Source organism: Musa acuminata, chromosome BXJ3-10, assembly GCF_036884655.1.
Source record: "Musa acuminata AAA Group cultivar baxijiao chromosome BXJ3-10, Cavendish_Baxijiao_AAA, whole genome shotgun sequence".
Lineage (NCBI taxonomy): Eukaryota > Viridiplantae > Streptophyta > Magnoliopsida > Zingiberales > Musaceae > Musa > Musa acuminata.
Window position 1 is genome coordinate 29,886,905 of NC_088358.1, and position 27,975 is coordinate 29,914,879.

The 27,975-nt window shown below is 38.3% G+C and overlaps 3 protein-coding genes and 1 long non-coding RNA gene across 10 annotated transcripts; 1 reads left to right on the forward strand and 3 right to left on the reverse strand.

Annotated features, from left to right (window-relative positions):
* Positions 1–212: 212 nt before the first annotated feature.
* Positions 213–4,928, reverse strand: LOC135650523 (uncharacterized). The gene is made up of 3 exons (XR_010501561.1): positions 4,376–4,928; positions 826–917; positions 213–724 (listed from the first exon to the last, which is right to left on the reverse strand). It is a non-coding gene; the product is annotated as an uncharacterized LOC135650523 (long non-coding RNA).
* A 121-nt stretch (positions 4,929–5,049) lies between these two features.
* LOC135584531 (iron-sulfur assembly protein IscA-like 1, mitochondrial) lies at positions 5,050–7,420 on the forward strand. Of its 5 annotated transcripts, XM_065169939.1 has the most exons (6): positions 5,050–5,146; positions 5,281–5,338; positions 5,459–5,678; positions 6,704–6,821; positions 6,924–7,051; positions 7,140–7,420. In XM_065169939.1, the coding sequence occupies exons 3-5, from the start codon at positions 5,489–5,491 to the stop codon at positions 7,027–7,029; spliced, it is 414 nt and encodes a 137-aa protein (XP_065026011.1). In that variant the 5' UTR covers positions 5,050–5,146; positions 5,281–5,338; positions 5,459–5,488; the 3' UTR covers positions 7,030–7,051; positions 7,140–7,420. The 5 variants fall into 5 exon arrangements, with proteins under 5 accessions (XP_065026011.1, XP_065026009.1, XP_065026010.1 ...); XM_065169937.1 differs by having other exon boundaries at positions 6,924–7,420; XM_065169938.1 differs by having other exon boundaries at positions 5,063–5,146; positions 5,408–5,678; positions 6,924–7,420.
* A 284-nt stretch (positions 7,421–7,704) lies between these two features.
* LOC135651866 (vacuolar protein sorting-associated protein 45 homolog) lies at positions 7,705–15,543 on the reverse strand. The gene is made up of 13 exons (XM_065172408.1): positions 15,040–15,543; positions 14,001–14,196; positions 13,842–13,921; positions 13,489–13,716; positions 13,199–13,324; positions 13,029–13,109; positions 12,799–12,940; positions 12,530–12,708; positions 11,481–11,636; positions 10,649–10,756; positions 10,462–10,583; positions 8,651–8,782; positions 7,705–8,193 (listed from the first exon to the last, which is right to left on the reverse strand). Exons 1-13 carry the CDS (start codon positions 15,127–15,129, stop codon positions 8,136–8,138), a joined length of 1,698 nt encoding a protein of 565 aa, XP_065028480.1. The 5' UTR covers positions 15,130–15,543; the 3' UTR covers positions 7,705–8,135.
* Positions 15,544–16,420: 877 nt separating this feature from the next.
* On the reverse strand, positions 16,421–27,174 carry LOC135651054 (phosphatidylinositol/phosphatidylcholine transfer protein SFH8-like). 3 transcript variants are annotated; one of them, XM_065170842.1, is made up of 15 exons: positions 26,893–27,174; positions 26,718–26,816; positions 24,167–24,467; positions 21,745–21,844; positions 21,212–21,478; positions 21,046–21,123; positions 20,837–20,938; positions 20,703–20,752; positions 20,518–20,617; positions 20,330–20,428; positions 20,129–20,245; positions 18,591–18,723; positions 17,361–17,764; positions 16,846–16,920; positions 16,421–16,738 (listed from the first exon to the last, which is right to left on the reverse strand). In XM_065170842.1, the coding sequence occupies exons 2-15, from the start codon at positions 26,749–26,751 to the stop codon at positions 16,718–16,720; spliced, it is 1,881 nt and encodes a 626-aa protein (XP_065026914.1). In that variant the 5' UTR covers positions 26,752–26,816; positions 26,893–27,174; the 3' UTR covers positions 16,421–16,717. The 3 variants fall into 3 exon arrangements, with proteins under 3 accessions (XP_065026914.1, XP_065026915.1, XP_065026916.1); XM_065170843.1 differs by having other exon boundaries at positions 16,421–16,746; XM_065170844.1 differs by having other exon boundaries at positions 26,681–26,816; positions 26,893–27,131.
* Positions 27,175–27,975: the final 801 nt, after the last annotated feature.

Sequence of the window (27,975 nt, forward strand, 5' to 3'; positions counted from 1 at the left end):
CGAAGTGACGTTTTCTTCCGAAGTCAGCAAGTTGTCTAAACGAAAGAATACATATCTTCTTTTCGCCCTTAAGCGGACAACAACAGCAAAATTTTAATTTTGATGTATATAGGCGGAGAGAGAGAGAGAGGGTTTGGGTTGGAGAGGTTGAGGGAGAAGTTGAAGGGGAAAGGGAGGCGGAGGAGGAGGAGAGTGGGGCATGGGGAGGTGAGGGACGTGGGGTCAGGGAAGGGAGATGCGGCAAGAGGCCGAGAGGGTGGAGCCAGAGTGAGGCAGAGTGGAGTGGGAAAGAAGGGGGAGGTGATGGAAGAGGGGAAGTGGGGGAAGAGGGAGAGGGAGGCGAAGTTGAAGAGGGGAAGTGGGTCATGGGGAGACAAAGAGGGCGTGCGGGTGCAGCAGGAAGAGGGGGTTTCCTCCGTCACCTCTCCCTCCCCAGTCCCCTCCACCCCCTCACGTCACTTCTCGTGTCCGTCGCCTTTCCTTCTCACTCTCGTTGTCACCCCTACTGTAAAATTCCAATCGGACATGATGACTCATTCAACTCAGATTCGAAGATATAAATTGCAAGGTGAAAATAACCCAAATGTAAAATTCCAATCGGACCAAATGGTAGAACGAAATCATCAAGTTTAAAATCTGTTTCCACCATCTGATTAAGAAAGCAATGTGTTTCCCCAAGCAGCAGGACTGAAATTGTGTGACCCAGATTGGAAACGTCTCTGAGCTACCTAATAAAAAAGCACCTCAATCACAGGCTCACAAATATGTAATACTGCAGAAATCATAAATCAACTCATGATGTGGAAAAGATAAATATCAACTCACAAATATACCAGCAGTTCTGTTTATCTTGAGCACAAAGTGGCCATTCTTTCATGATCGGAACATGAGAGAACATTGGCAGCAAATTCCAGCAGCTGGAAACAGATGAAATAATTTCAACATATCAACAACTATTTGGCAGCAAATTGAGTTCCTTAAAGAAAATCACCATGAACATTGGCAGACATACTACTAGCAAGTTAACTGATTGTGGCTGGCAGACAAATAGACAAAGAAAAACACGAGCTAACTTTCCACACTGACACGGCTTTTTCTCGGCTGCAGCTGAGAAACCATTTTCTCCAATACTAACTTTCCACACTGGTCAATTCAACCACTTCAACATCTCCAATAACATCTAAGAGCATGTGGTTGGTCAGCAAACATCAATAACACAGAACACATTTGCCATATTACTAACAAATGTATTTGCTCTCTGCTATTTTGCCTAAGCATAAGAAAGAAGGGTGTAAAACACAAATATGCTGATTCCGTTCTTGGTCACCGTATGTGATGATTGTATGTTTTAATAAAATAAGAAAAATAAAACCATTAGTTTTGACAAAAGACCATACACAAGTTCAATAGCTTCTTGTTTGCTAACCCGATCATAATACTCCTAACCCCACAGGAGAAAGGTTCTTCTCTTTTGAGAAGGTTGTGGATGAAGAGGGATTCAAACCCTCGATACTCTGATTCATGGCGACATTGCACCTCCTAAAAAGCAACCAGCTTTAAGTTGTTTGGTTCAAACTTAAATAAATTTATGTTTAAGCACCTTAACCAACTCTCTCGTTTTGTGCAGCATCTTTAATCAATTAAATTAAATGGCATTTTGATTTCAGTTCAAACTTAAATAAATTTTGTAAGCTCCACTTATCATGCTGGCTTTTAGGTCCATATCCACCAAATCTCCCCTCTAGTAATCCAATGTTGGCACTGGACTGTGTCATGTTCTTATAGGTCAAGTAGTAGCATAAACCATATTAACCGCACTGTTGATATCTAATGCATCAACATGTACAAGCAAAATATTTACGCTCAGAAGCATTTTAACAAGGAAATAACTATTAAAATTAAATTTCTGTTTTAACAGTACGATTATCATCAAGATGATACCGTATTGTCATGCACCTAAGTCCCCGAAATCTCCTATGGTCCCTTAGGACCTACAAAAGAGAAAACGAGTTAGAGAAAGCATCCTACTCGGGATCCACAAGCAATCATTTCAGCAAACACTTTATTTCGAATGCAAATTACAAATAGACTTCACAAGCTTTGAACGGTCACACAACAAAGGGTCCAAAATGGTTTATTATAGATCGAAATTCTCATAAGTGCCTACATGATACAACCTTTGTTTGCAAGCCTAGGATAACACCAAAACCTAAGAAAATGAGACTGCTAAACCTGCTATCAACCCTTTATATACTGTGCAAAGCATGAACAAAATCGAAAGATACGAACATATATGAGCATTACATTAAACACCCCGTTTACAATTTTGTCCGTGACAATATGGTATCCTAATCTCACTTCTCTGGGTTGGGGTAAGGACTTATGGTTTAAAAGTTCTAATGAGTCAGGAAAATGGCAACTACCACAAATATCACATCTAAATATTCAAAATGATTCAAACATGCATATACATCCAGAATAGATTTAACAATAACCTTGTGATGGTTGACCCAAGATGACAATGGGTTTCTGCAAATTTTTATTCAAGGACTTGCATCAAGAAATCACTTTAGTTTTCATTTCAGATGCCAACTCAAATGTTGTTTCCAATGGAAAAATAAGGATCAACTTAGTAGACATGTTAATATATATAGCATCTTTGAGTGCCAAAGAAATCCAAGATTGCTATGCAACAAAAGTGACAGAGCATTCAACTCCAGAACTTGTATAGACGTCAGTGACAGTCATTAGAGCTATCTGAGCTATGATCTACTAATATATATATTTGTATTGGCTGATTCAGGGGATGACCCGTAAGAGATAGGAGATAAGACTTGCACGTCAGAGGTCAGACATGCTCATCAATTTTCAGCATGAAGAGAGTCGGAAGGTATTTGATAGAATAATAATCATGTTTTAAAATTTTTTGTGGACATCAAGGAAATAAATTAAACTTAAAAAAAGCTAGGAGCAGGAATATAGAAGTAGTATCATTTGATAACAAACATGATCAGTTGAAACAAGCAAACTAATAAGACCAGTCATGTTATATTATTATACTGCATCTTAACTAATTGTAAGCAAAACTTGCAAATTTTGTCATGCAACTCTTGCTACAGACAGCCTATTCCAATCAAAATGCACTATTTTTCAAACATTCCTCTAATAGCAGCTAGAGAAAGACTTTTCCTAAAGCTTTTGTGTGTTTGCGTGTGTATACACACACACACACACAAGTTCCATGGCTCATAAGACCAACTAAACACATTAAACAAGGCATGCATAGGTCAGATTTTTTGACATCTAATGTAGCAAATAGGTTATAACTACAGAACATAAAGAAGTTGAATAGCTTGGAAATATATGAACTTTACAAATCAAGTACTCGTACAGTCATATGCCGAAATACAGCAGTATATCTATACAGCAAACGATATCTGTTAGTCGACAAGGAAACAGATACAACTATATCGGACCACCATGTCATATAAGAGAACAATGACCCCCTCGGCAGTTCGCTTAGTCTCAATCAACTGAGACCCATCAAGAATGGAACGTGTCAGTGACGAAATTTTCTAGACAATAAGACAAGAGACAAAAAACCTTACAAAGCACAGCTGACCTCACCTTAGTCTCTGGACTCGATGTTCCACCAAAGAACATCATCCACTATCTCAATCTAGGCAGCATAAAAATGACTACCAGAATTTCTAGATTCTTCCCAGTGTTAAAAAATTGGCTATAAATGAAAAGAAAAAAAAATGATGTGAAACTCGGAGAGCCTTTGGTTGAGAGGCGTATTAGACAGTTAGGTTTCCGCAAAAGCAACAATGCGACACATCTTATACACCCACACATGATCTGGGTTGTTGTTCCCGGACGGAACTGAATACAAGAAAACGATGACGACGAAGAAGAAAGAACTCCAAGAATACTAGCATGCTCGGCCAAATTTTGATGGTGGCAGTCTCCTAATCATCACATAATTCAAGAACTCGTTTCAGTATGAAAGGAAAGCAAGGAACAAAGATGATCGAGAACAAATTCACCCGGAAGGATCAAACCCTATCTATAGGTGCCGCCGCTTTGCAACTCCCTGAAGCGATTCAATATCTCGCGATCATGGCTACCATCCTTGACGATCGACCTCAAACGCAATCTTCTGAGGGCGTCATTAAGATGATCGCTCAACTTTGGGGTTCGGGTTTTTCGGATCGGGGAATTATAGAAGAATAAACAAGCACAACTCCAAGAAAAGTAGCACGCTCGACTAAATCATAGCAGTGTCATCCCAGATCTCATCAAATAATTCAAGAACTCGTCACTTCCGTCATTCAAGGTATCAAAGGAAGAAAAGCGAACAAACAAGATCAACCTCATTCGGGCTCCTCTCCACCACCTTAGTGGAATCTTGAAACCCCGTTGCCCCGCCCCAGTCGAGGTGGCTATCGGTGATCTGCGGAAAGCCTCTGACGGACGAGGGAGGAAGAAGCGCTATCTTGAGACGATCAATGCTCTTGGGACTGGAGATTTCGGACAGGGAGACTGGGGGAGCGAGCGTGGGTAGGGATCTCAGGGAGGAAATGGGAGGATCGGGTGGCTATCGGTGGTCTGGGGAAAGCCTCTGTGGGACGACGGAGGAAGAAGCGGAATATTGAGACGATCAATGCTCTTTGGGGTTGGAGATATCTGCCGGGAACGGTAGAAAGTCGGTGATTGCGTATTTATAATAGAGCTATTCACGTGTTTCGCACATGCTGGAAAAGTAGGGAAGTGGGGAGACGTTTGTCATGCCGCTTACACGGCTCATCAACCCACCACCGCAGCCACCCATCCTATCCATTCATGACATCCGACGCAGATTGATATGGATTCGATGGTTCCGATGAATTCTGAGGGATTGGTATGACAAATTGGTTCCCCCGCGGAGTCCCCATTGGGAGCTTCCAGATTATTCGGACCTCTCCGCTCCCGGACACCAAAGATGCTGATCGCCCAATTATTACATGCCACGCGCCCGGACACATATTACCAGGTGGCGAAGTTAGACATCCTCGATATAACACCACCCGATAAATCAACAAGGGAGAGAAGACACAACGGCATCGTCGGCCTTCGGTTCGCCGCCGTCCATCGAAATCCACAGGTGTGTCCTTCGTTTCGTAGATGGATTCGCTCTTTTCTCTACCCTGATATTTGGAAACCTATTGATTGGTTACTTTTTTTTTCTTTTGGACTCGTCGCCATCGAAATTGATTCTAACTTGTTGGAATTCGATAGAAAACCCGACCTGGTGCGGTAAAGATCACGGGCTTCGGCTTGTTCTTCGAAGCAATTGGTGCGTTTCTTTGTTGAAGTGTGAAAATTTTGTTTCGCTCGTGATGTTTGTCGAATCCATCATCGGCAGAGGAATAGATCGACGACTAAAAAGAAGCCCTCGATCCCCTCGTGTTGGTAGGGAAGCCCTCATCGGTAGGAAAGAAGATCGATGGCTTCCTCGGCACTGAAGGCGGTGGCGGAGAAGGTCGGCCCTGCCTCCCGCAAGCAGGCTCTGACGCTAACCGATGCTGCGGCTGCGAGGATACGCCACCTGCTCAACCTCCGTCAGAGGCTTTATCTTCGTCTTGGCGTCAAGGCCCGGGGTTGCAATGGTTTATCCTACAACCTCAACTATGCTGGTTTGCTCTCCTTTCCCTTCCAATTAACGTCTGCTGGCTTTTCTCCAAAAACGATTAAAAGATTCTATTTTTGTTATTTTGATTAATAGAGACTGCAAAATCCACCTTTATTATTTGGCGGTGCTCCAATTTGTATTCTTCTCTCTGTCTCTATCTCTGTCTTTGCCCTTTTGTGGACCGGTTATTTGCTATCTGCTTTGAGCTTTCTAATGGTGTTATTAATTTTTGGTTTTAGTTTCCTTAGAAATTCCTTTATGTAGAATCTTTTATTGGATTGTTTCTGTTGGTTTAGATATTTGTTTCAGTTTGCTGTGTTGCTTTTACTTCGTGTGTTGGATGATACAGCTTCCTTTGTCTTAACTGTTGTTGAAGACGCTCCATACAGATGTAGAACATTTTGGGCTTTATAATTGTCACAGGTATCTTTATTCCAAAGTCACGCATGTAGAATTATCAAAAGTAAACTTTCATTTTTATAGAGAACCTGAAACAATCATGGAGAGACTGCATACCTAAGTGAAGAAAACACAAATATTTTGTTGGATTATTAAGTTAAAAGCAGTTTGCAAACCAACCAAAATCTACCATTCTTGACATGTATGGTAGAATATCAAGTATGAAACCAGCATGTCCTGACAATTGCAACTTTCACTTGGACTTGTCTTTTCTTGTTGATTTTAGTTCTTCTAAGGCTATAAAACCATCAAGCATCTGCTAGTATGCTTTTAGATTAGCCTGTTGGTGGTTCTGTTATCATAAGAGCCTTGACGTAGTCGTTAATTGACTCTTTAGTTAGTAAATTCTAGTTGTTTTGACCCTTGCTACTATTAACAAGGACAAGGCTGTATTTGGTGGGAGATATCTGAGCTCTCATTTTAGATTATTTTGGTCATATGCAGTGGAATATCCAAATAACAGTATTATATAGGCATCATCTTCATAGCATACTCTATTTTACTGATTGGAAGTGTCTTTATTTGAATTGTGCTTGCTCAATGGTTGATGTGATACGTTCTGATTTGCAGATGAGAAAGGTAGATTTGATGAGCTCGTGGAGGATAAGGGTGTCAAGATACTCGTTGATCCAAAAGCTCTTATGCATGTGATTGGAACAAAGATGGATTTTGTTGATGACGCACTCAAGTAGGTTTTACTTGACAAAATCAGGACGCTTTTCATTTATAATTTGCATCAATTTACATGGGTGACATTTTGAGATCTTAAATACTTGATTACTGCTTGCAGGTCAGAGTTCATATTTATCAATCCCAACTCGAAGGGGCAATGTGGTTGTGGTGAATCCTTCATGACAAGAAGCAGCAGTCCAAACGTTAAACCAGCTGATCTATAGCATTACAATGGGACATCCGAAGGTGGAACCTACTCTTCAGGAACCGATGTTGCAGTTATCGTCTGATTTGATTGAATATGCAATGACACGAGTATTGTTTGATGATTCAGCGGATAGCTGATGAAACCAGTCTGCAGCTGATTTCCGATAGAAGTATGCAACGGTGTGGGATTCTTGCTGAGCAATCATCTAATTACTTTTCCTGTTCTTGTTTCTTTCAAAGAAGGAAAAAAAGAATTGCTAGACATGATTCTAAGCATTTTTGATATGGTACACACTGATGTCCATGATACTGTAATTTGGTGCTTGGCACCGCAGGAGCCATCCAAATAAATATACTATCTGGTTTCCCAATGAAATAATTTGGTCCGTTGATGGGCATTCAGCTGAAGCTCGTTCACCTTCAAACCGATCTAAATGAAATCTTATGGCATGTCTGGCCCTGTGTTCCAAGCGATGCACCGGGAAGGTAAATCTTAATACCAAATCCGGCATTATAATTTAGCGTGCATCACTTATCAAGAGCAACGTAAAGAGTTCAGGTGAGGCTGCAGGCATTCGAGCACATATATTGTCGCGCTTGGAGAAATTTGCGGGCTATCGAATCGCTAATGATTTTACAGAGCCAACGACGTAGCAATTATCTCACGTATTTTGTTCTAAGCTTCGAAAATGAACTCTGAAACACATTTTTAGTAACAACATTCTCATATATCAACTAAATGACCAAAATAAAAGTACATTAGTGAAAGCACGACTTGTTTATGCTACAGTATCTCTTCAGTCCGACCAATAACCGTAGGGTGCAAGAATAAAAAGAGAGAGAGAGAGAGAGAGAGAGAGAGAGATATGCAGACGGGACACGCAAGCTCCTCTTCAAGCTGACTTAACTCAATATCAGAATTTTCACCTCCAATCCGGCCCACAGGTTGCCGGAAGCTTTTTGCCAGTTGCAACCCAATAACCATGCACGGGCATAAGCAATGTTCACAAGAAGCTCCCCATGCTGACCAAATTACAACTAATCAGCCCCCCATTTCTACCTCTTATCTAATGCATATTGGATCGGTAGTTGTCTCTTAGCGTTCAATACCAATATTTCTGGTTTACACAGCATTGCTTGTGCGTGATATCCTTTGTGCCTCTTCCAGGTCTTTTAGGAACCTGCATTTTCCAAAAGACATTTTGTGGATCATTGTTTCTGTACAACATGAAGAAACATTGCTAAGCAAATTACTAATTCTGAATGGGTCATGTAAGTTGCTTGTGTTTTCTAGTGATGAAATTAGTAATGCAAGGTTTGTATAACTCCTAATGCATGCCATTTTCCGCTGCACTCATGGTTTAATCAGGCATAGTTTCATATCATTAGCATTCATGTTGTATACACCATAGCTATGATCAACACAAAAAATGGCATAATGTCTGACCATAAAATCTCCATATAAATACAAAATGGTAAACACATATATGCATGATACTCCGTAAATCTATTCATGTTTGAGAAATTAACAGCTTGTGGCATGATAAGTAATGTCAACTAGCAAACAAACACGAACAAACCAGAAGAAAGTACATAGTAAGAATAAAATTCAGCTAGAAACCAATGCAATTAACTTACCGCTTAGAGTTGAGAACCACAGAGCCTCCAAGTATGAAACGTGTTCCAGAATTTGCAGCATTATGCAAAGCCACAGTCCGCGCCTCCTCATATGTTGTCCCTCCAACAATGAATATCACTACATCCTGAGGTCTGCATCACATAAGCAAAATAAATAATCCAATCTTTAAAAAGAAAGCAATCTTTAACAGTAGTTGGAAAAAACACTATTTTTCAGATATAGGTGCTCAATTCAGAAGTTGCATCAATTTAACTTGATGCAAGTACCAACGTGCTATTATAAAGGAAACCTGAAAAAAAGAGCAATTTTGTTTTGCTAGAAGTAACTCATGCAACAAGCATTTACCCAGTTCAAAGAGTAAAAAGGACCTACCAAGCTACAGCTAAGGATTAAACTACTAAATTAACCAAATTTATTGCATAAAAAATAGAGAATATCGAGCCATGTAACCTCAGGTTAACAATCTTCTCATACATATATATAGTGGTGGGGGGAAGTTAATCTCATTACCCACTGAAATCATCATCCATTTAAACTACCTAAAAAGGCACTCAGAACTCACAAAAATTGTATCTTGATAGTTTATTATACTCATATTGGGAAGTCACTAATTAAACTTTTAAAAAATAAGTTTGAAACAACGAGAAAAACAGGAAAGGATATCCTATTACTGCTAGAAGTTGGTGAGGAGGTTTAATCAATTATCTCGTTTCCTAAATTGATTAGGAAAGTATTGACAACCAGTTTCTTCAGTTCTATTCGATTAGGATTAAGCTGACCATATTTACACAGCTGCATAAATGTCCTTCAGCAAAACCACATAGGAATACCCTTTCCCGAGGAATTTCTGCACCAAGCTAGGAATCACTCATAATGTGTAGACTTTGGGATAATTTTGCCAGAGTGATGCATTCGAAGGCTGCAACAAGCTTGTCAAGCTAAATCATTCTCAGCCAAACCATATTTAGCCCTTTTAGAGGTAAAAGATAGCCAGGGTCAAATAGGCCTGGCTATGTACTGGACTGATTAGAGGTCTGGAATTAAGTCACATCATAACATAATTATAAACATTGCACATGGGATTTTAGTTTGTAATGTTATTGAATAGCTTCTAGAAATACCATGTCAATCCATCACCTGACAAAATACACAATAATTACATAAGTACCACAAACGAGAGATTTTGAGGATTTTACAAGTCACTACTCCAAAGGAATGGAAACCTACATAAAAGCTGGAGACCATCCACATCCATACATCCGAGAAGAGTGCAAACACAAGATGAGAGAACAAAGCAAAGGGAGAATCAAACAACACATCAAGTACCACAAACTTGAGATTTTGAGGATTTTAGAAATCACTACTCCAAAGGAATGGAAGCCTACATAAAAAGCTGGCTTTAATTTAACAGTAGGCCTCAGTCAATGTATATATACCCTAAACTTGAGATTTTGAGGATTTTGCAAGTCACTACTCCAAAGGAATGGAAACCTACATAAAAAGCTGGTTTTAATTTAACAGTAGGCCTCAGTCAATCTGTAGGGTACATACATACATACATATATACATACATACATAAATATATATATATACATATATATATATACATATATATATATATAATTTTTAGTATGCCATTGTAATAACCCAGATATCTAAAATAATGACCATTATGGCCAAATGCCTAAGACATTTTAATCAATATTCTAGAGCTTTGTTGATTAAAATAAGATTAAGTAGTCATGATAGAGCTTTGTTCTTGGAGAACTATTTATCTTTCAAAAGAAAAAAAGTGTCCATGATAACAAACCTCCCCTGTTGAAAGTGATTTCCAATAAATGGATAGTCAACATCTCGTAGTCGCCCCTTGATGATGCTTTCCATTGTTTGAAACAGAAGTGGTTGGTGTTGGGTGTAGACGTTCTCAACACCCTGTCTCAACATAAATTCCATCTTAAAATGTCCTAGATGTGGCAAGAGATAATGTTGCTGCATACCTTAAGTCCACGAGCCATATTACGAGCAATGTTCAAGAGATCACGATTGCCATATAGATCTCCAGTTCGTTTATCGATGCCTGCTTGCTTGAGGAGGAACTGGACAAGCTGTAGGCCATGATAATAAATAAGATTAATAAATCACAATTATGTCCATGATGGGCATAAAAAGCATATGTATTTCCATACTCAATATTAGTTGAAACTATAGAGAGACTAAAACACTTGCAGGCTGATTCAAATTCCAGAAGGATGCATGACCATCAAAGGCAGAGAATTAAGTAGGGAAAACAAAAGGATCCTCTTCCAGCTGCAGTCATGCAACTCAGCATCTAAAACAATCACACCTATACAGATGAGATCAGAGCACTAGTTTCAAAGAAGTGCTTAAGATTTGATCAGTACTCAAAATAGAACTATATTTTACTTGAGAAGATTTTGTTGCATGATATTTAAAAAAAATAATGACAAAAAGCAATTGGCATGATCTGTCAGTGATACAAGAACCACATCTGTGTGAAAAGGATTTATCACTGACAATCAAACACAATACCGAAAACTTGACTTTGGTGAAAGAAAAACATCTATCTAATTAATGTACACAAACTTTCTTCTAAACCATTAATGACAACAAAGGAAAAATGAAGTGGCGTTGGCAGGCTACAAGTAAAACCATGACAATTCATTCTGTAAGGACTTAGCGATACTGCAAAGTCAAAAGAAATACAATTTTTAATTAAAAATAATACAAATTAAGAATAAAAATACAATGTAGGAAAGAGATGACTATTAAAGCCTAATGCAGAACAGGAAATTTGTTTGGTCAAGTTACCCCAGGCTTATACTTAGCAGAATGAGAAGCTAGTTTGTTAAAAAGCTGCATCAACTGAACCGGACTCTCCTTCTCATAGCGCAAGGCATATAGCATTACTAGCCGCAAACGATCAACATCAGAAATAGTTTCATCATTCAGAAGTTTGGTGACAGCCTGCAAAATGGTACAAACCACTATCTCAGATATTGAAGAAACAACAGCTAGACTGAAACTATTGTGTTGGGCCTGACAATCATAAACTAACATTAAGCAATATGATCCAATGGTAGCAGTATTTGGAAGAGTTATATGACAAACAATGCTTGCTCTTTTCTCCCAATATACTTCTGTAAACTATTTTCTATACCCTTTTTTGTACCGGTGCCACCTGGCATGATTTGGTCCTGCACAGGAGGAGGGGGAGGAACAAACAATAAGATTGAATACAAAGTGCCAAGATGAGGGACTGAACCTTCTACCTCTTGAAATCCATCCAGATGATTATCATCCTGGTAAAAGCATGATGACATCTTACTACTTATTTTCAATCATATGATATCACAAAAGCATTAATGGGGCTAACGATGAGACTTAGCCAATAAAACTTCCCCCACACTCTCTCTCCCTCCACCCGCAAATGCGCTTTTCCGCATATTATTTGTATATCAATTAAAACAACAAAACAAAATTAGAGATGGGATCAAATAGGCTTAGGTACACACAACTTTAGAGATGAAGGATTGAAAATGTCTAAATAGGGCTAGGAGTTGGCCAGACCTATGATGACATGTTGGCATATCACTTAAAAATGCATCACATCTGAAATTTTAACTAATGAAACCTCTAGTCCTTAAAACTTCTTATGTGTATAATGTTAACACGTTATGCAAACAAATTTGCCGCCACATACAAAATGTCACAAAGATATCCTTAAGCAATTTTTTTTATCTTCTTTGAACAGAAAGCTGATCATCCAAATTATATACTTGATGAATTAGATGGATGCCATCTTACTAGTTATAGCGTCAAGGTATTAAAAGTGTATGGATATGTGACTTGTGGAATACCTCAAAAGCTGCCACTTGTCCACCATTACATGCAAGCTCTTGTTCTGTTTGTGAAACTATCATGAGCTTCCTCTCTTCAACAATTCTGCTCATTTCTGTAACCATTGTCACATGCTTTGAAACATTTCCTTGCATCTTTCTGTACTCAGGGTAGTTGTTCACAAATTTCATCATATCCTCTACAAGAGGAAATGTCCAAAAGTACAATTGGTAAGCTCTATTACTTGTCATGCTAATTAGAGATAGCAATAGCAAACCCCGGTCAGTACCTATCGTTTGGATGTTCTGATTACTATTCGTAATTTGTTGAAATTCATCCACCATTGTCTTGATATTCATTCCAAGATCTCCAAAATTCTCGTACATGTTAGATTTAAAGAAGCTATCTTGTTCTGATGACAGCACCACCTCCTGTGTCAGACCAACAGCACATGTAATAGATTTTGAAATATTGAGGTCAAATCAATGATAGCAAAATAGGTTATAAAATTACAGCAACCTGCTGATCTTTGGAAACTTTTGGAGTGTTTCTCAGATCTACTTTATTATCTTCAATTCCAATCAGCTCATGTACCATTGCCTGTTAAGTGTGTATAGAGAATTCTGATTTAATAATTTAGATAATAAGGATAGTAGCAGAAACTTGGGTTCCACTTATGTCAAATTTACTTGATAAGTCCATTGGTTTAGTAACGGTGTAACAGGATCATCCCTCCTATCAATCACAAGCAACAACGGGGAGAATTCTGTACGCCTGAAATCAAACAGACCACTTTCCTGCTCGTACATAAGCTTCTGCAGCATGACAATAGTAGGAGTTAAAAACAAGTTCCATGTGAACATGATAACATTAAATTATAGCTAACGTCAGAAGGCACTGGGGAAAAAGAGCAAAACTACCATGACAATAAAGAAGCCATATCATGCAAATTAATGTATGACTAATGGTATTTACTCACAGCAGTCTCTTGTGCTATCCTTTTGGCAATATCTGAGGCCCGTTGATACCGAATAACAGGACGGCGTTTAAGTGCTAAGAAAACTGCAGCAATGCCATCAACTGCTCGATCACAAAAGCTATGTGAACTTGGAGGGTCCACCACCGCTGGGAGCATGTATATGTGATTCATTTGCATGTTTAAAGTGAAATGGTAAGGATCAATAGCACAAAAGTCAGCAAAAAACTCCTGTGAGGTCAAAATTAATACCATTATGACAGGAAAAGACTTCAGCATAAATTATAGGTATAAGTAGCTTGAACAAAAATAGAACAAAATTTTAATTAACTTGATGGCAAGTAAATGCAAATTACCTGCACTTGATGGACGACTTCTTGTTCATCTGAGTCAGCAAGTACTTGAATCTGGGTAATCTTCAGGATATTGGAAAAAACTACACAAAGACAAAGCTACTAACCTTTTGGAACACAGATTTAAATTAAGAAATTTATTAAAAAGTCCACAAAGCATACACAAGTGATATTCTCCAAATCGGGGATTAGCCAATTGACGCCGTAACTTTTGAATATTCTCTGATGTTGGGCGAAGAAAGTAAACAGCTTTTAGGTGGGTCATTGTTTCCTTTGACATGGAATCAACAAGTTCCACCAAAAAGACCTCCTTCTTAAGAAGTTCCGATTGACTGTAAGCAACACTCACAATGCTGACCTGCAAGTTATGCACCATAAATGTGGTTCTGAAACATTGCTATAAAAAAAAATACAACTTCTCAAATCCTGCAATTAATTTCAATGTGCCACTTTTCTCTAAGAGCAGGGGACAGAACAGCTCCAAATTCCGATCAGGTCAAAATATGAAACAGATGCAAACAGTCATATTTAGCTATGACTGATGGTTAGTGATCTGTACAATGTTCAGATTTCATGGAATAACTGAAGTCACTTCAACTACAAACAAATTTCTGGGATTGTTGCTCATGAAACTCTCACAAGAGATGGTACTGAATTTTGCCCTTAAACGGAGACACAACAAGCAAAATGTTCAATAAGCTTTTTTGAACACTGCGTATCTGAAAAGATCAAGGAAAAACACTGAGTTTTGTGGAGAAAGCAGAAGACCTTTCCCAACTACCAGCGTCTATATAGATCGCTATACGATCTGCCAATTTTTTTTAATAATAATCCTAAGAATCAGTGCCACCCTTAAGCTCTAACAATAGCGAGCTGGAATCCCTAATTGTCAATATCTAAGCTGAATAACTTTGATTGGAGCGATTATGCAATATCCGACAAATTTTAGAAGATAGCTCGCCTAACAATTCCGCCATTTTCAGACGTCAAATTTCAGGATATTGCGTCGATTAAAAAAACAAAATCAGTTGATGTAAACGAAGGTGCTGTGACGCCATGATCATGGATCCAGGGCGGCGCCAAAAACAGAGATCCGAACGATGAGTACCAGATCAACGATTTATCAAAGAACACGGGTCCGTAGAGATATGCTGCTCAAAGGATGCAATCAAGAAGGGGATAGCATCCAAGTAAGACGTACCGTGCTAGAATCAAGGATGAGGACCTTCATGCCAGGGATGTCCTGCAGCATCCGCCCTATGTAGTCGCGAACCAGGGTGATCAGCACCATTTCTTCGCCTCTTCTGGATGGAATCAAGGAATTAAGGTCTGAGGGCTGGTTATGCAGCGGCAGGGTTCGTGGATCCGGTGGTTTTGTCGACGTAGTTAGGGTTACGATGGGGTCTTCGACCGCGTAAGGGCTGCGGTGGCGGTCGTTGGCGGCGAGAGGACGAAGGAGGCGGAAGCGGAAGGACGAACGTGAGCAGTTCCACGGGTTTTGCTTTGTTTATGTATTTTGTTTCGTTTTGATCCCAAACCAGACCATTTAATATAGTTCAACGACGAATCGGCCTGGCCGCAGCGGAGTCGGAATGAACAGCCATTGATCCTGGTATCAAACGGCGTCAACTTGGGTATTTGTCAGGATAGCAAGCGCATCGTCGGCAGCGTGCGATTCACGTGGCGGGGATATCTGTTTAGACGTCTGAGCGAAGCAACGAAACCGACTCGAGGTCACGAGCGGGTCCCACCACATACGTAAACGGCCGGGGCGAGAGCCGCCATGCCCGGGACCGTGCCGCCGCCCGGATAACCGAACCTTACCGCTGCGGGAGGGATAAATTTGTAGTTCAGCAGAGTTTGACAGGACAACAAGGCATGGGACGGATAGCATTATTGCTACTTGATCCGTGATTCAATTCTTTACCGTGGCCACGAACGTGGTGTCTGTGTAACAGCAGTGCCGGAAAAGAAACGAACTTAGGCTAGCTGACGCAGAGACGTAGAGTAGAATTTTAGATGTAGCCCTCCGGTTACCAAGTTACTGGACACATCGTGACGTTCATATGGATGCGCAGCGCAGCGTGAAGCTAAATAATAAGGTGTATCGGGTTCATGCTCCTCAAACCATGTTATCTTGTATCTCAGCAAAGGCCCTGCAACCGCCAAGAATAACTTAACATTACTTTTTCTTTTTTTACTTACTATTCACAGTCCTCTCTTTACTATTGATAATATATATATATATATATAATCTCATTATTACTGATTTTGTTTTATAGTTCCCTAATTTTTTATTTCATTCTCGCTTGATATCGTTCAACCCCATTCGTCACCCTCTCGTTGTTATCCTCCAAGAAGGAAGAAGAAAGAAAAGGAAAAATAAAAAAATATTTATGTTTATTTATAAAAATAAATTTAAAATATTTGTTTTTAAAAAAATAATATTTTAAATAGTAAAAAGAAAATTACAAATAGCTTTTTTATTTTTACATGCTGGGATCTCTTCTCATTCCCCCTGAGACATATTTCTTCTCATGCGCATGGCCAATTTCTCTTGAGCTCGAAACCAAACCAGAATGTGGCAGTTGCAATAGTTGTGTTAAATAGCCAAATTTTGCTGCAGAAAAAGTCGTAGGCTCACTGTGCTTTGTTTTTTCTCATGAAAACACCATGCCAAAATTAATAAGCAAATGATAGATCATATATCGTGCAACGTTATTTATTTATCAGACTTATACTATCTGCCTCTAACAATTCAGGTAACCTCGATAATCATTTATCAGCTGCTGGTCCTCCGTACGTGTAATACATGCCTTCACTAGATATATCCCATGAACAGATAAAGACGCTGAGCTGAATCCCTGCACGCTCTTCTTTCAAACGCAGAACAATTTCATCTGCAGAACTTTATAGAAAGAATTCCATAAGTCATTTCTCATAAGAAATGATAAAGCATAAAGTAACCTTTTGATAATTCCATTTGAGCTTAATCATCTTAACTAACCCTGAACTTTGCCTCCTCTTGCCGGTCGATGTATGCAAGAAGTTCCTCTTGCTTCATAAGAACTTCATGCAAAGCCTACATAGAGCAGACAAAAAGTCAGACTAGTGTTTAAAAAAAGAAGCTTATTTCCACATGGATGTACAGAAATCAAACTTGCAAATTTATGGAACAAAACTATGAAGTATCTTAACATAACATACGGAGCTCCATGTAAGGTGCTACCAAGGAAAACAGATACACGCACAATGAAGTGATATGACAAAATATCTATATGTCAATCGCGTTGATGAAGGTGGTCACTTAGACAAATTGATGTTTCACCAAGTATACCGCATTCGAGTTATGACAATAATCAAGCTGCATGGATCATTACTAGATGATAAGAAAATAGCACTGATCACAAATATCCTTTGTGCAACAGGATAGCAGACTTTATATGCATGTATTTTGCAAATAAGAAATTAGATCTGCTGTTAGCCTGTTCTTGAAGAGTTAACAAGATGCAAACCAAATACCTTTTTGGTCACAATCAGCTCAACTTCTAATGCATCGACACGATGAACAGCAGCATTAAGTAACTCCTCTTTCTCCAAAGGCATTTCAGATGGCCTTGATTGAAGAGCGTTCACCTTTTCTTCCAATTCACTGAGCCTTTTTAGAAGGCATGAAAAGTCAGATTCTGTAAAACCAGGAGCAGGTGGGGGGTGGAATTCCTCTTGAAGCAATGGTTCCACAGAAACTGAAGAATCATTTTGACTTGTCCCAGAAGTTTTCTCCTGGATTCTCCTCTTCACATGGCTGGTTAATGAACAAATAAGTGCAGCAAGGGTCATGAAGAATGTTATCAACACTGCTATTGTTTGAGCTCGGATTCCACTGGATGAGTTACGAGTTTCCAATGTAGAGTACTCCCCTGCATCTAAAATCACAAGAATTTACAGAACCCTTCCATCACCTTAGAGAACAAGGGAAAATTTTTGGATCATAGATCAAGATTACATTGTGCATCAGGAACAATGGCAAAATACATTGTCCATTATGCCACTCAAGTAAAAAGAGCGCAAAAAAGACATCTACAAGTTAACTACAAGTCAAGTTGGAAGTAGTTTAAAGATATAGACATGAAATTGCAAGATTTGATCTTTCAAACCAGAAGGTTAGAAAACGTTGCAGATCAAACAGAAGATTAGTATTTGTGGGTTAGTTAAAAATATGCAAACATGTAGCAGATAATCATATGGAGTGGATCTATTCACTAGGAACCAAATTGTCACCTCATAAATATTTGTCCAAATTTTCTAGATTGAAACCTTACCTATCATCAAAAGGGTTAAATTTTACTAAGAGCAAGAAAATGAGTATTAGCAATTCTTACAATAAGCCATAAGGTCCAAATGTCTAGGGTCTACTGCGTGGATATTTTCCACTATTGAGATCCGTCAAAGGCAATCTCATTAAATTATGAGGCATCAAGTTGCCTCTAATTAGATCTAACAAAATTTTCTTTCTCTGCCTCACCAAAAATCACTATATGTTAATTCACTCACCTCATTTGATATTTTATTTTCCCAACAGCTTTATAATTATGGTAATGCTGAGAAAATAAAAGAAAATGACGGCCAGAAAACAACAAAACTTGGCATAAGAAATTTCAGCATTGCCTTCAATTAGTATATGATGGTTTAAATACATTTGTAGAAAATGGAAAACTTGTCACATGAAATTGCTACAGCATATTCACAAACCATTTAATGCATCAAGGCTTTGATTATAGACTTCTCTATTCCATCCGGCATCCACGGTTTTATCTACCATGGGAATATGCTCATCACACTGTGGAAAGCCAGCAGAAAACCTGTCTGCTTTCACAATCTTTACCTGTAAGAGGAGAAAGAAAAAGCATAAATGTTGTTATCATGTTCTTACAATCACAGTGAGACTTAGTCTCATAATATACTGCTGTACAGCCACTGCTGATCGTTTGGTCAGATAGTTGCACACTTGCACATACAAACTTGGCCAAGATTCTTAGCACGTATATGAGGGGATCAAAACTTATATATAAAACTATTCTTCCATTAGGCTTCACTTGAAGCATCCCATAATCTAAAGATGCAACATTGTGGATAAACAAATGCTAATCTGCACATGTGGAGCATATGCGCCTCACAATCTCGTACCAAAGAGGGTCATGTCAGGCTGCTTTGGGCTGAACTGCACTTCTGCCCTGAGACGTAGCCAGACGCAAACCACCAGATGGGCGGCCTCCACCGCAGGCTCCAGGTCGAACTAGCTGTGGACTAGGCCGACTGAGTCCAGTTGCATGCAGCTGGTCTGATCGAGTCCAGTTGGTAGTCTGACTCAGGTTAGACCCAACCCAACCAACACTTAAACCCCCAATTCAAATCAGTTTCGACCCCCCTTTTTTCCAAATAAAAGTTAAAATAACCAGTAATTGAAAGTATTTAAACTTAAACATGAAATTATCATGAACATAATCACATCAAGTAACTAATTCAAGCAAATCAATTATCATGTCACAATAATTAAATTACTTTAAAAAATTATCATGGCATAAATTCATGATGCATAATAAATCATTTAAGATCGCATGTCACCATAATTAAAATAACTAAAATGAATAATGGCATAATTTCATGAAATAAAATAAGATGATTTAATCAACCCGATCATCAACTTACAATTACTAAATTAATTCAAGAAAGCATTATCATGGCATAATCTCATAAAATCCAAAAAAATGATTAGAAAACTAAATAAGCAATAAGAACTTATACTATCCATTGTTTTTTTTTAAATAGTAAATAAATAATAATAATTCAAAGAAAGGTGGAGGACCTACCTTTTTAAAGATGGAGGTCCCTCTCCCACAAATTGCTGTCAGGCTCCTCATGAACCCTAGTGAAGAACATAGGAGTCTGACCAGCTTTATATAGGAGAGGAGATTCCTCTTGTGGAAAGAAAAGAAAATTGATTTTTCAGATTAATTAATTTATTTATTTGTTAAATTCCTAACTTGCCCAAACTGTTAAAGAAATTGATTTAATTATTTTCTTAATCATATTATACAAAGAAGGAAATGGCTATTCCAAATAAAGCAAAACACTAATTACAGAAATTTTAATTTTGGAAAGAGGAGAAAAAACTTGGTGATTATAATCAATAATTCCACAACAGCTAGAATTAAGACTTCATCTTGTTATTAAACTGATGAAAGAGGAAGATATAAGGCCAACTACAGCTAAAACAAATACAAATATACCTCTTCATGTACGGGGGTCAAATGAGGATATGATAGATAACTCCTTGCTGCCTTTGGAGAAGCACCATCTTCAGCTTCTGAGCCAGACTCAGCAGTAGATGTATCACTACTCTTTGTCTGGCTCACAAGATTAAATGACTAAGCCTTCTAAGAACATAAAAGATTATGTCTCAAGAAACGAATCATATAGAGAGGTCTTACTGCTGTATATTGTGGCTTGGCATGAGCAATAACTTTTCCCTCACCATTAGAAACAGTAACAACTTGCCGAGCACACTGTGCTTCGCCACCAAGAACCATCTGTATACCACCAACAACCATATAATCATAACAAGCAAAAAGAGAAATTACAGAAACAGGTAAAAGAGAAAAGAGATCACAATCAGAACCTTTAGTATGTTTGGATCCATCCATGAACCCTTTTCAGATTTAAGGCATCCACCCAGATCAGAACATATACAAGAACCACCAAGGAACTCTGGCAACTCGCTGGAGAGACCCCAGAATGTATGCCCCAAAAAGGTGAGACTCTTAATGACCAAATCCCACAAGAAGCAAGAGGCAAAGAACATACCTAAGTTCAATTACTTCCAACAGCTTACTTTGGTATTTGCTTCCAAGAACCTGAAAGAAGTTCGGATAAAAATTTTGAATAAGATCTTATTGAATCTCATAAAGAAATGCTTTATAACACAGGAAATTGCTTACATAAATTTTTGAAGTAGTCTTTGGATCAAGAAAGGATTTTACTGTGTTCCATAGCAACCTAAAACCGGGGCCAGCATTGATGATAAACATCCGGAATAGTGTCTGCAAAACATCATTTACCATAGAGGGGCAACATCAATCAGGTGAATATTCTTTGCCAATCTATAAAACACGACAAAAAGGAAATAACATAATAAGAATCCACATACCTCAGGGTAGTTATCATTGTCAATTTTCTGCAACCTTTGAATTAGTTCTCTGGCTGTCTTGCTGAAATTTTTTAAACTCTACAAAACAAATACAACATGACGATAAAAAAAAATGTATATTTTCTGGTTGAGTATTGTACTTTAAATAAAAGAAATATTAACATACCACACCCTGAACATCAAGAATTGTTGTACTTGAATCTATGTGCTTTTTTGCAGCAATTGAGCAAGCTGGGAACTTGATTAAGAAGCTCCTCTCAAACTCCCTTACATGGTATCTAATGTATCGGTCCATGGTTGTAACCTGCATAAGCTTGTTGGGATCAACTTTTCCTAACCTTTCAATGTAAACGGGTCTTCCATCCTTGTCCACACCATGATAACCATGAGGATAGTACTGAAGTACTTCATTTAACTCAGAAAACTCGAAGTCCTGACAGAAGATCTTATTCAGTTAGATAGGAATCGACTTTAGCGAAAATGCCGAACATGGAGGTAACATTCAGAGGTTTTGTGCAAGAGGAAAAGAGAACAATATCTACTGAAAAAAGCTTGTAGCTTAAGCTTAAAACAGAAGTTCACACATAAAGCAGACCCATCACTAAAAAATAGAAAACACTAAATATACTCATAAGAATCTCTAAGATGAGTTTATAGAAGACCCTTTAAGATAAAATCAGAAAAGAATTGCTTGCTTACATCTAGAATAGTATCAGTGCCATATTCCTTTCTCCACTGGAGCATTTCTACCCACATGTGCTTTGCTTTCTCAATATCAAACTTCCTTGCCTTCAGAAATCTGAAGTAATGTATAAACATTAGACATACAGATTTTTTTTTTTTGTAAAATGAATAAGGAAGCTAGAAGATTATAGCCTGCTAAGAGTAGTTGGGAATATTCAAAATGTAATAAAATAAAGAAGGATGAAGAAACTGCAATGACAAGATCATTATTATGGCATTGATATTGCAGCATTCTTCTAATTGTTACCAAGAATCAGTAAAGTGATGCAATCTACAATAATGAATGTAAATTGTCAGTTCACTGAAGAGATGCATAGCTATAAGATATTAATACTTTAAATTGGTTGTCGTATCTAAATCTGATATATATATATATATATATATAAACGTGGCGACGTCGCCCCGTGTGGGAGAAGGAAAAGGCGATGTCACTTCACCGAAATATATATATATATATATATATATATATATATACATATATATATATATATACATATATATATATATACATATATATATATATATACATATATATACCGCTCGGTATACTGAGCGGAACGTCGAAATATATATATATATGTATATGTATATATATATATATGTATATGTATATGTATATATATATATATACATATACATATATATATATATATACATATATATACCGAGCGGTATACCGCTCGGTATACAATATCGTACCATACCAAGCGAACGTCGAAACTCCGGTACGGTACGATATTTCAATCCTTGGTGAAAAGGTTATGGATGAAAGTTAATTAGTTGTCATTATTTTATCATAATACAACTATCATTTTCTAACACAATGAATAAATGTCAAGCTGTGTCGTACGTACTATGCATTCAAAATATTTTCATGCCACATTCATGCTATATAGCATCCTATTTTTTTTAAAGATCAAGGCATAAGCACATCCACATTGTATCATATCAGCATTCCGTATTTGGATCTGTGCTTCATATATATGTAGATAACAAAACAATGTTCCTTGCAACAAGCCACAAAACACATTTTTCTTTCAACTACCAGAAGAAAGCGGAACAAATGGATTGTTAATTGTCACTGTTCAAGGGTGTTATTTTCTGTTAACTGATAAATCCTATCACCAACATTGATAACTAAGCATAAGCCATCCATTGTGGATTTAGCATATAAAAGAAGTTCAATTTACATGACAATATAAGGCGCCAACTGGTGACATGGATTCCAACTTCTGACATGAATTTCAGAAGAGAACAATCATAAAAAGGCCAAAATGTCAATTAGCAAAATATAACTCTCTTTAGGACTTATTCCCCAACATACCTAAGGCCCTAAACCCCCAACGTCATTATAATTCAAGCTTTTCATACCTTTTATAAGGTTATGTATTGACCAGAATGTAAAGTTGACAAGACTTCACAGGAAATAACTCAAAACTTCACAACAGATTGGCATCTTGATTAGATAGCTGGTACCTGCCGATGTCGAATTTAGATTAAATAAAATTAGAACATAAAGTGGTAGTTGTCATTTGGTACATGATAGGACTGAACATTTGGTGGCAACTTTGGCTCCTACAGCAAAGAAGCAACTTCCATATTTCCCCAAACATGCAAAAAATTCCAAGAACAGGCGAAAGAGAAATTTGGCTAAGATTAATGTTCGTTAAAGAGGAATAAATTATGAATCAGCCACAAAAACGCCAATATTTATATCCAGATAAATACCCTGAAATATAGCATGTTGGACTTTCATGGATCTCTACTTGGCCTTCCATCTTGACATACTAGAAAAAGGAGTTTAGACTTCAAGGCTACTCTGCAATATTGCTGGTTCTTTTAAAAAACTTAGGTAGTTTAACGCAAGAAATCATCAACTTCTTATACATTGTGAAGTATAATATTATAATTAGTCCTTCGAAAATAAACACAAATATAGTTATATTTTTGGCTTGCAAGAGGTTCCATAAAAAGCTAGTAAGTCACACATCCTCATGACTTGAATCCCCTCAAAACCATGACATGGAATGTATCATAATATGGCAAGAAAACGGGTCAAATTTATATCTCATGAGAAGCACATTAAACCATCAATAATAGTAGCATCTTTTCTGCTAGAATCTTCCCTGCACCTGGATGAAGAAAAAGAAAATAATTGGAGTTTTCCTTCATATGATGAAAGAAAATGTGTTTGGACCTAAGCATTCGATTGTTATATATGATCAGTTCAATTTTCATGCATGTCCTTTTCCGGTGTGTGTGATTCAGAAGAAACTCTTATATTGTCAAACTTACGATGATCAGCTTGTTGATTGGGACCCTTGAGCAGAGTCATAACAACATGGGAACAAGACAGAAATATAATAAAATCACTCACCTCAGCATCATGTGATAATCATCATGCTTTGCAGGCAGCAACTCCTCAAGAATTAGGGATTGTCGGAATGCATCGACATCCTGTAATTCCTCTATATCCCTAATATCCTCAATCGAAATGGAATTGACTCGAGTGTTGCTTTTCCTCCTGTTCTTTTTCCTTAGAGAATGCTTGAACTTAGTGGACGCATTTATTGCCTTTTTCTTCAAGGATGCAATTCTTGTCCTCCTTTCATCTTCTGAGTTCTCAAAATCTGACTTTCGTTCTTTATGATCCTCATGACTCGAAAGCCCCTCAAAACCTACAATACATTAAAGAAGTCACTAACGAACATTTAACACCTCAGACGTCATGATATCAGATACTGTGCAAGGGTCAACAAAGTGTAATGAATAAGAAGAAAATCCTTCAAAGAAGAGACAACTGTAGGACTTCCAAGTAGGCCGCTCATGCCTCAAAACTATCCCCAGTAGTTTCACTGTAGAATTTAGAGTTTGCAGATAAGACAAATTTACAATAATTCATGTATAACTTCACCAAGTCCTATGTAATTAATTTACCAGCATCTGAACCACTCATGACGATGTAAAGTCCAAATAAATGTTAACACTGGCGGTAGTGACCAAATAACGCCCTTTTTGAATGGAAAAAAGGACTTCTTTCACTGTGAGCTCCCAAGGTATCAGAACTAAAATACAGATAAATCCAGATATATAAACAGAATAAGTCATAACTAAAAGGAACTGAAAATAAACATCTGAACCTTATCAATCAATGAAATCAACCAAGAAAGCAAGTAAACCAGTTAACATTTTTAATGCAATGATATACTGATGGTTTGTCAATTGCTACAAAAACTTGAACCTTTTCTTGAAGATAAATAAAACAGTACCCAGGCCTCTTTAAGTGGGCTTTTAGTCACAAAATGCTAAAATACTGCCAAAAGTTTAACCCAAAGACTAATAAGCTGATGTTGGAGCAAAAGAATAATAGATCTTTAACAAACTTATCACTCAATAAAACTACTTATACCAAATGCAAACTGAGACAGAAAATGATGGAAGGAAAGAAGACACTGTCACAAACGGAAAAGAAATTTCCCGATCTTTCGCAGTTACAGTTTTACAGAACACTCAGGTTAATCAGATAGGATATTGATAGATTTAAAGTTTGAGAAAATAAGATGTAGTTTCAGCTTTCTTAATCCAGTAATTGGTCGATGGACTAGATTAGAGTATCATAATCCATGTAGGAACTTAAGATGAAGAAGTTCGATAGTCTCATGTGTGTTTGCTTGTAATTAGATCTTTTATTTCCTGCAATTAAGAATGCAAACTAAAAGCATTGATTTAGTTATGGATAAATCAGATTTTATGCAGTCTATCATCTAGTTTGACCTGTTCACTGACAATGAACTGTAAGGGTAAGATCAGGAAATATGGAGTTCGTTACTCATAAAAAAGACAAAAACTGACACTTGTCCTTCCCTGTTTGCATCTATCTCATTACAACATTAATTCCTGCTCTGGAACTTTGGGAGTGTTGGGAAGAACTCTAATAAAACCTGCCCGAAAGATAAATTCACTTTATACTTTTGCATTGTGCGTCTTCAAATAAAATAGAAAAGAAAACCTTTTGTTACCATATCGTAAAAGAAAGATTATCAATGACAGTGTGTTACTAGGTTAATGTATAAAATAACAGCCATTAACATGGATAAGATAATTTCAGTTGAAATCCCTTTATGTTTTCATTCTTTTTTCTATTCTATATCCTGTTATTGGATTCAGGAATATTTCATTTTCATGCATAAGTAAAGGAATTATGTCCAACAAATGCACATACATAATATCACTGTGGCTAAAAGATTGAGCTTCTGTTCTCTCTGTTTCAACCGTGCAATGGATTGAGAGATGTTGGACCCTTCATGCAAGAGGCCACTTTATTTCTGGGTAAAAGATGTCATTGTCATGCCTGACCAGCTTCAACCCCGGACTTGTTTGTTTATTTGAATCTGGTCAATAATAAATCATCATGCAGAGTCTTTTATATTTTGGATTGATCGGACATCAATATCTAATGACAATTTGTTCAGAAATATTATATATACATTATGTCCAGAAACATGGGTGAATCTAACGTTGTTTAACCTGCAACTGACATGTTAAAGCTGCAACTGACACCGAGGATTAGTTTACACTGAACAGTCATCAGTTTTTAATATATACCGTAGGATCAGAAACCACTTGCAGCCGCGCAAAACAGCAAACCACTGATTCACAGATTAAGAATTCTCCAATCGATCATCGATATACCGAACGGAACAAGAATACAAACCCATCATGTCATATGTTTTCAACAAATAGATGAGGATTAACATCGCGTCTTGATACGCCAAGTTCTCAGATCAGTCGCTGGCATATAGAATGGAACAAAATAAAAACTCAAAATGCCAATGCAAGAAACAAGATGTTGGTTCATCAAAAAGGAAAGATGAACGATCCAATATCTCACGCAAAAGCGAACGGGGGAAGAGTCCGTAGCGACTCACAGGGCCAAGCGAACCGATCGAAAGAGCCCGACATGGGATGCGCAATTTGATCGTCGGGATCGGGAGGACAAGCAAACACTGATGAGAATTGTATGCTACCTGAAACCACATTCCCATCAGAAACCCTATAGAACCGTAGGAGAGCCCAGAAGCGACCAGATTCTGATCAAAGTACCTCGAATAGATGGGCTCCGCGAAATGGATCGACTGGGGAGGCAACGCGAGACAGATGAGCGTGTTTGGAGTGGAAGGATCGTCGAGTGAGCTGTAACGAGACTGCAAGCAAGCTGCGAAAGGGATGGAGGGTTTCGCGGATGATGAGGAGGAGGAGGCAATGTATCGCCGGTTCCACTCGATTCCTCGGCGGAGATAACGCGGAATGGAGAAGGAAAAGGATCCCCAATTTCTTACATTGCTGTTAACCGAACGAGTGGAGCGGGGGTCTGTTCGCAGAAACAAGAAACTCATTTCCAAGTAGAGAGAGAGAGAGAGAGAGAGAGAGAGACTGCGCTGCGAGGTTCCCAGGTCGCTTTTCGCTCATTGCCACGTGGCGATGCCGGCTATCGGTAGACAAAGTCTGGAGTGGCGGCTCCTGACGTCGTGACAAGCAGGGGGCCACGAGAGGTCCACGGTGGGACCTGGAAGCGCTGGGATGCCGCTCGGGAGGGTGGGTCCGTCGTCGGAGTCCCACGTGACATGACGGGTCACCTGCAAGTCTCGGACGGGTGGCCCAAAAGTTGAAGCCCGTCAGAGAACTAGCTACTCACTCTCTGGTGGACTGGGATCCTCGAACACGTAGCAGCCCTTCGCACTTCGCAGAGCCTGCAATTTCCCCGGGTTGACCATGCATGATGGGATGAGAATATCGATTCAAGTTGGGCAAAAGGCTTGGGGAGTCGCAGAGTAATGTGTGACCTGGGAGCACCAGGCAGCCGACGCCATCTCTGTGTCTCTGTGTGTTGTGGGGATGGTGATGGGCCCATATATTGGGCCGTGCGTTGGATTTTGGCACTCGAGTCGGCATGGGAGTAGTTGGAATCTCCACTCAACCGTAACTCGGGTCACAACGAACCCATCCGATGTGTCATTACGTGACGGTATGATGCAATTATCATTATAGGACTGGCACTTCCGAATTGGTTCTTTAGGTGAGCCAGAGATCATTTGCGAGACCCATCACCAATTAACAAGTGCATTATTAGGTGCTAAAGAGCAATAACTACTCATTTACGGGTGTAATCAAATACCACTGACTGTC

Excerpts from the sequence above, each read along its gene's own strand:
- LOC135584531 (XM_065169937.1), top strand. The coding sequence starts at position 5,489 with ATGGCTTCCTCGGCACTGAAGGCGGTGGCGGAGAAGGTCGGCCCTGCC. Across the intron at positions 5,679-6,703 it reads CTACAACCTCAACTATGCTG|ATGAGAAAGGTAGATTTGAT; the intron begins GTTTGCTCTCCT and ends TCTGATTTGCAG. Across the intron at positions 6,822-6,923 it reads TTTGTTGATGACGCACTCAA|GTCAGAGTTCATATTTATCA; the intron begins GTAGGTTTTACT and ends TACTGCTTGCAG.
- LOC135651866 (XM_065172408.1), bottom strand. The coding sequence starts at position 15,129 with ATGGTGCTGATCACCCTGGTTCGCGACTACATAGGGCGGATGCTGCAG. Across the intron at positions 13,922-14,000 it reads ATTTGGAGAATATCACTTGT|TTTTTTCCAATATCCTGAAG; the intron begins GTATGCTTTGTG and ends GTCTTTGTGTAG. Across the intron at positions 8,783-10,461 it reads AATCACTTTCAACAGGGGAG|ACCTCAGGATGTAGTGATAT; the intron begins GTTTGTTATCAT and ends TATGTGATGCAG.
- LOC135651054 (XM_065170842.1), bottom strand. The coding sequence starts at position 26,751 with ATGTCGGGCTCTTTCGATCGGTTCGCTTGGCCCT. Across the intron at positions 20,753-20,836 it reads AGACTACTTCAAAAATTTAT|GTTCTTGGAAGCAAATACCA; the intron begins GTAAGCAATTTC and ends AACTTCTTTCAG. Across the intron at positions 20,429-20,517 it reads TGGATCCAAACATACTAAAG|ATGGTTCTTGGTGGCGAAGC; the intron begins GTTCTGATTGTG and ends GGTGGTATACAG.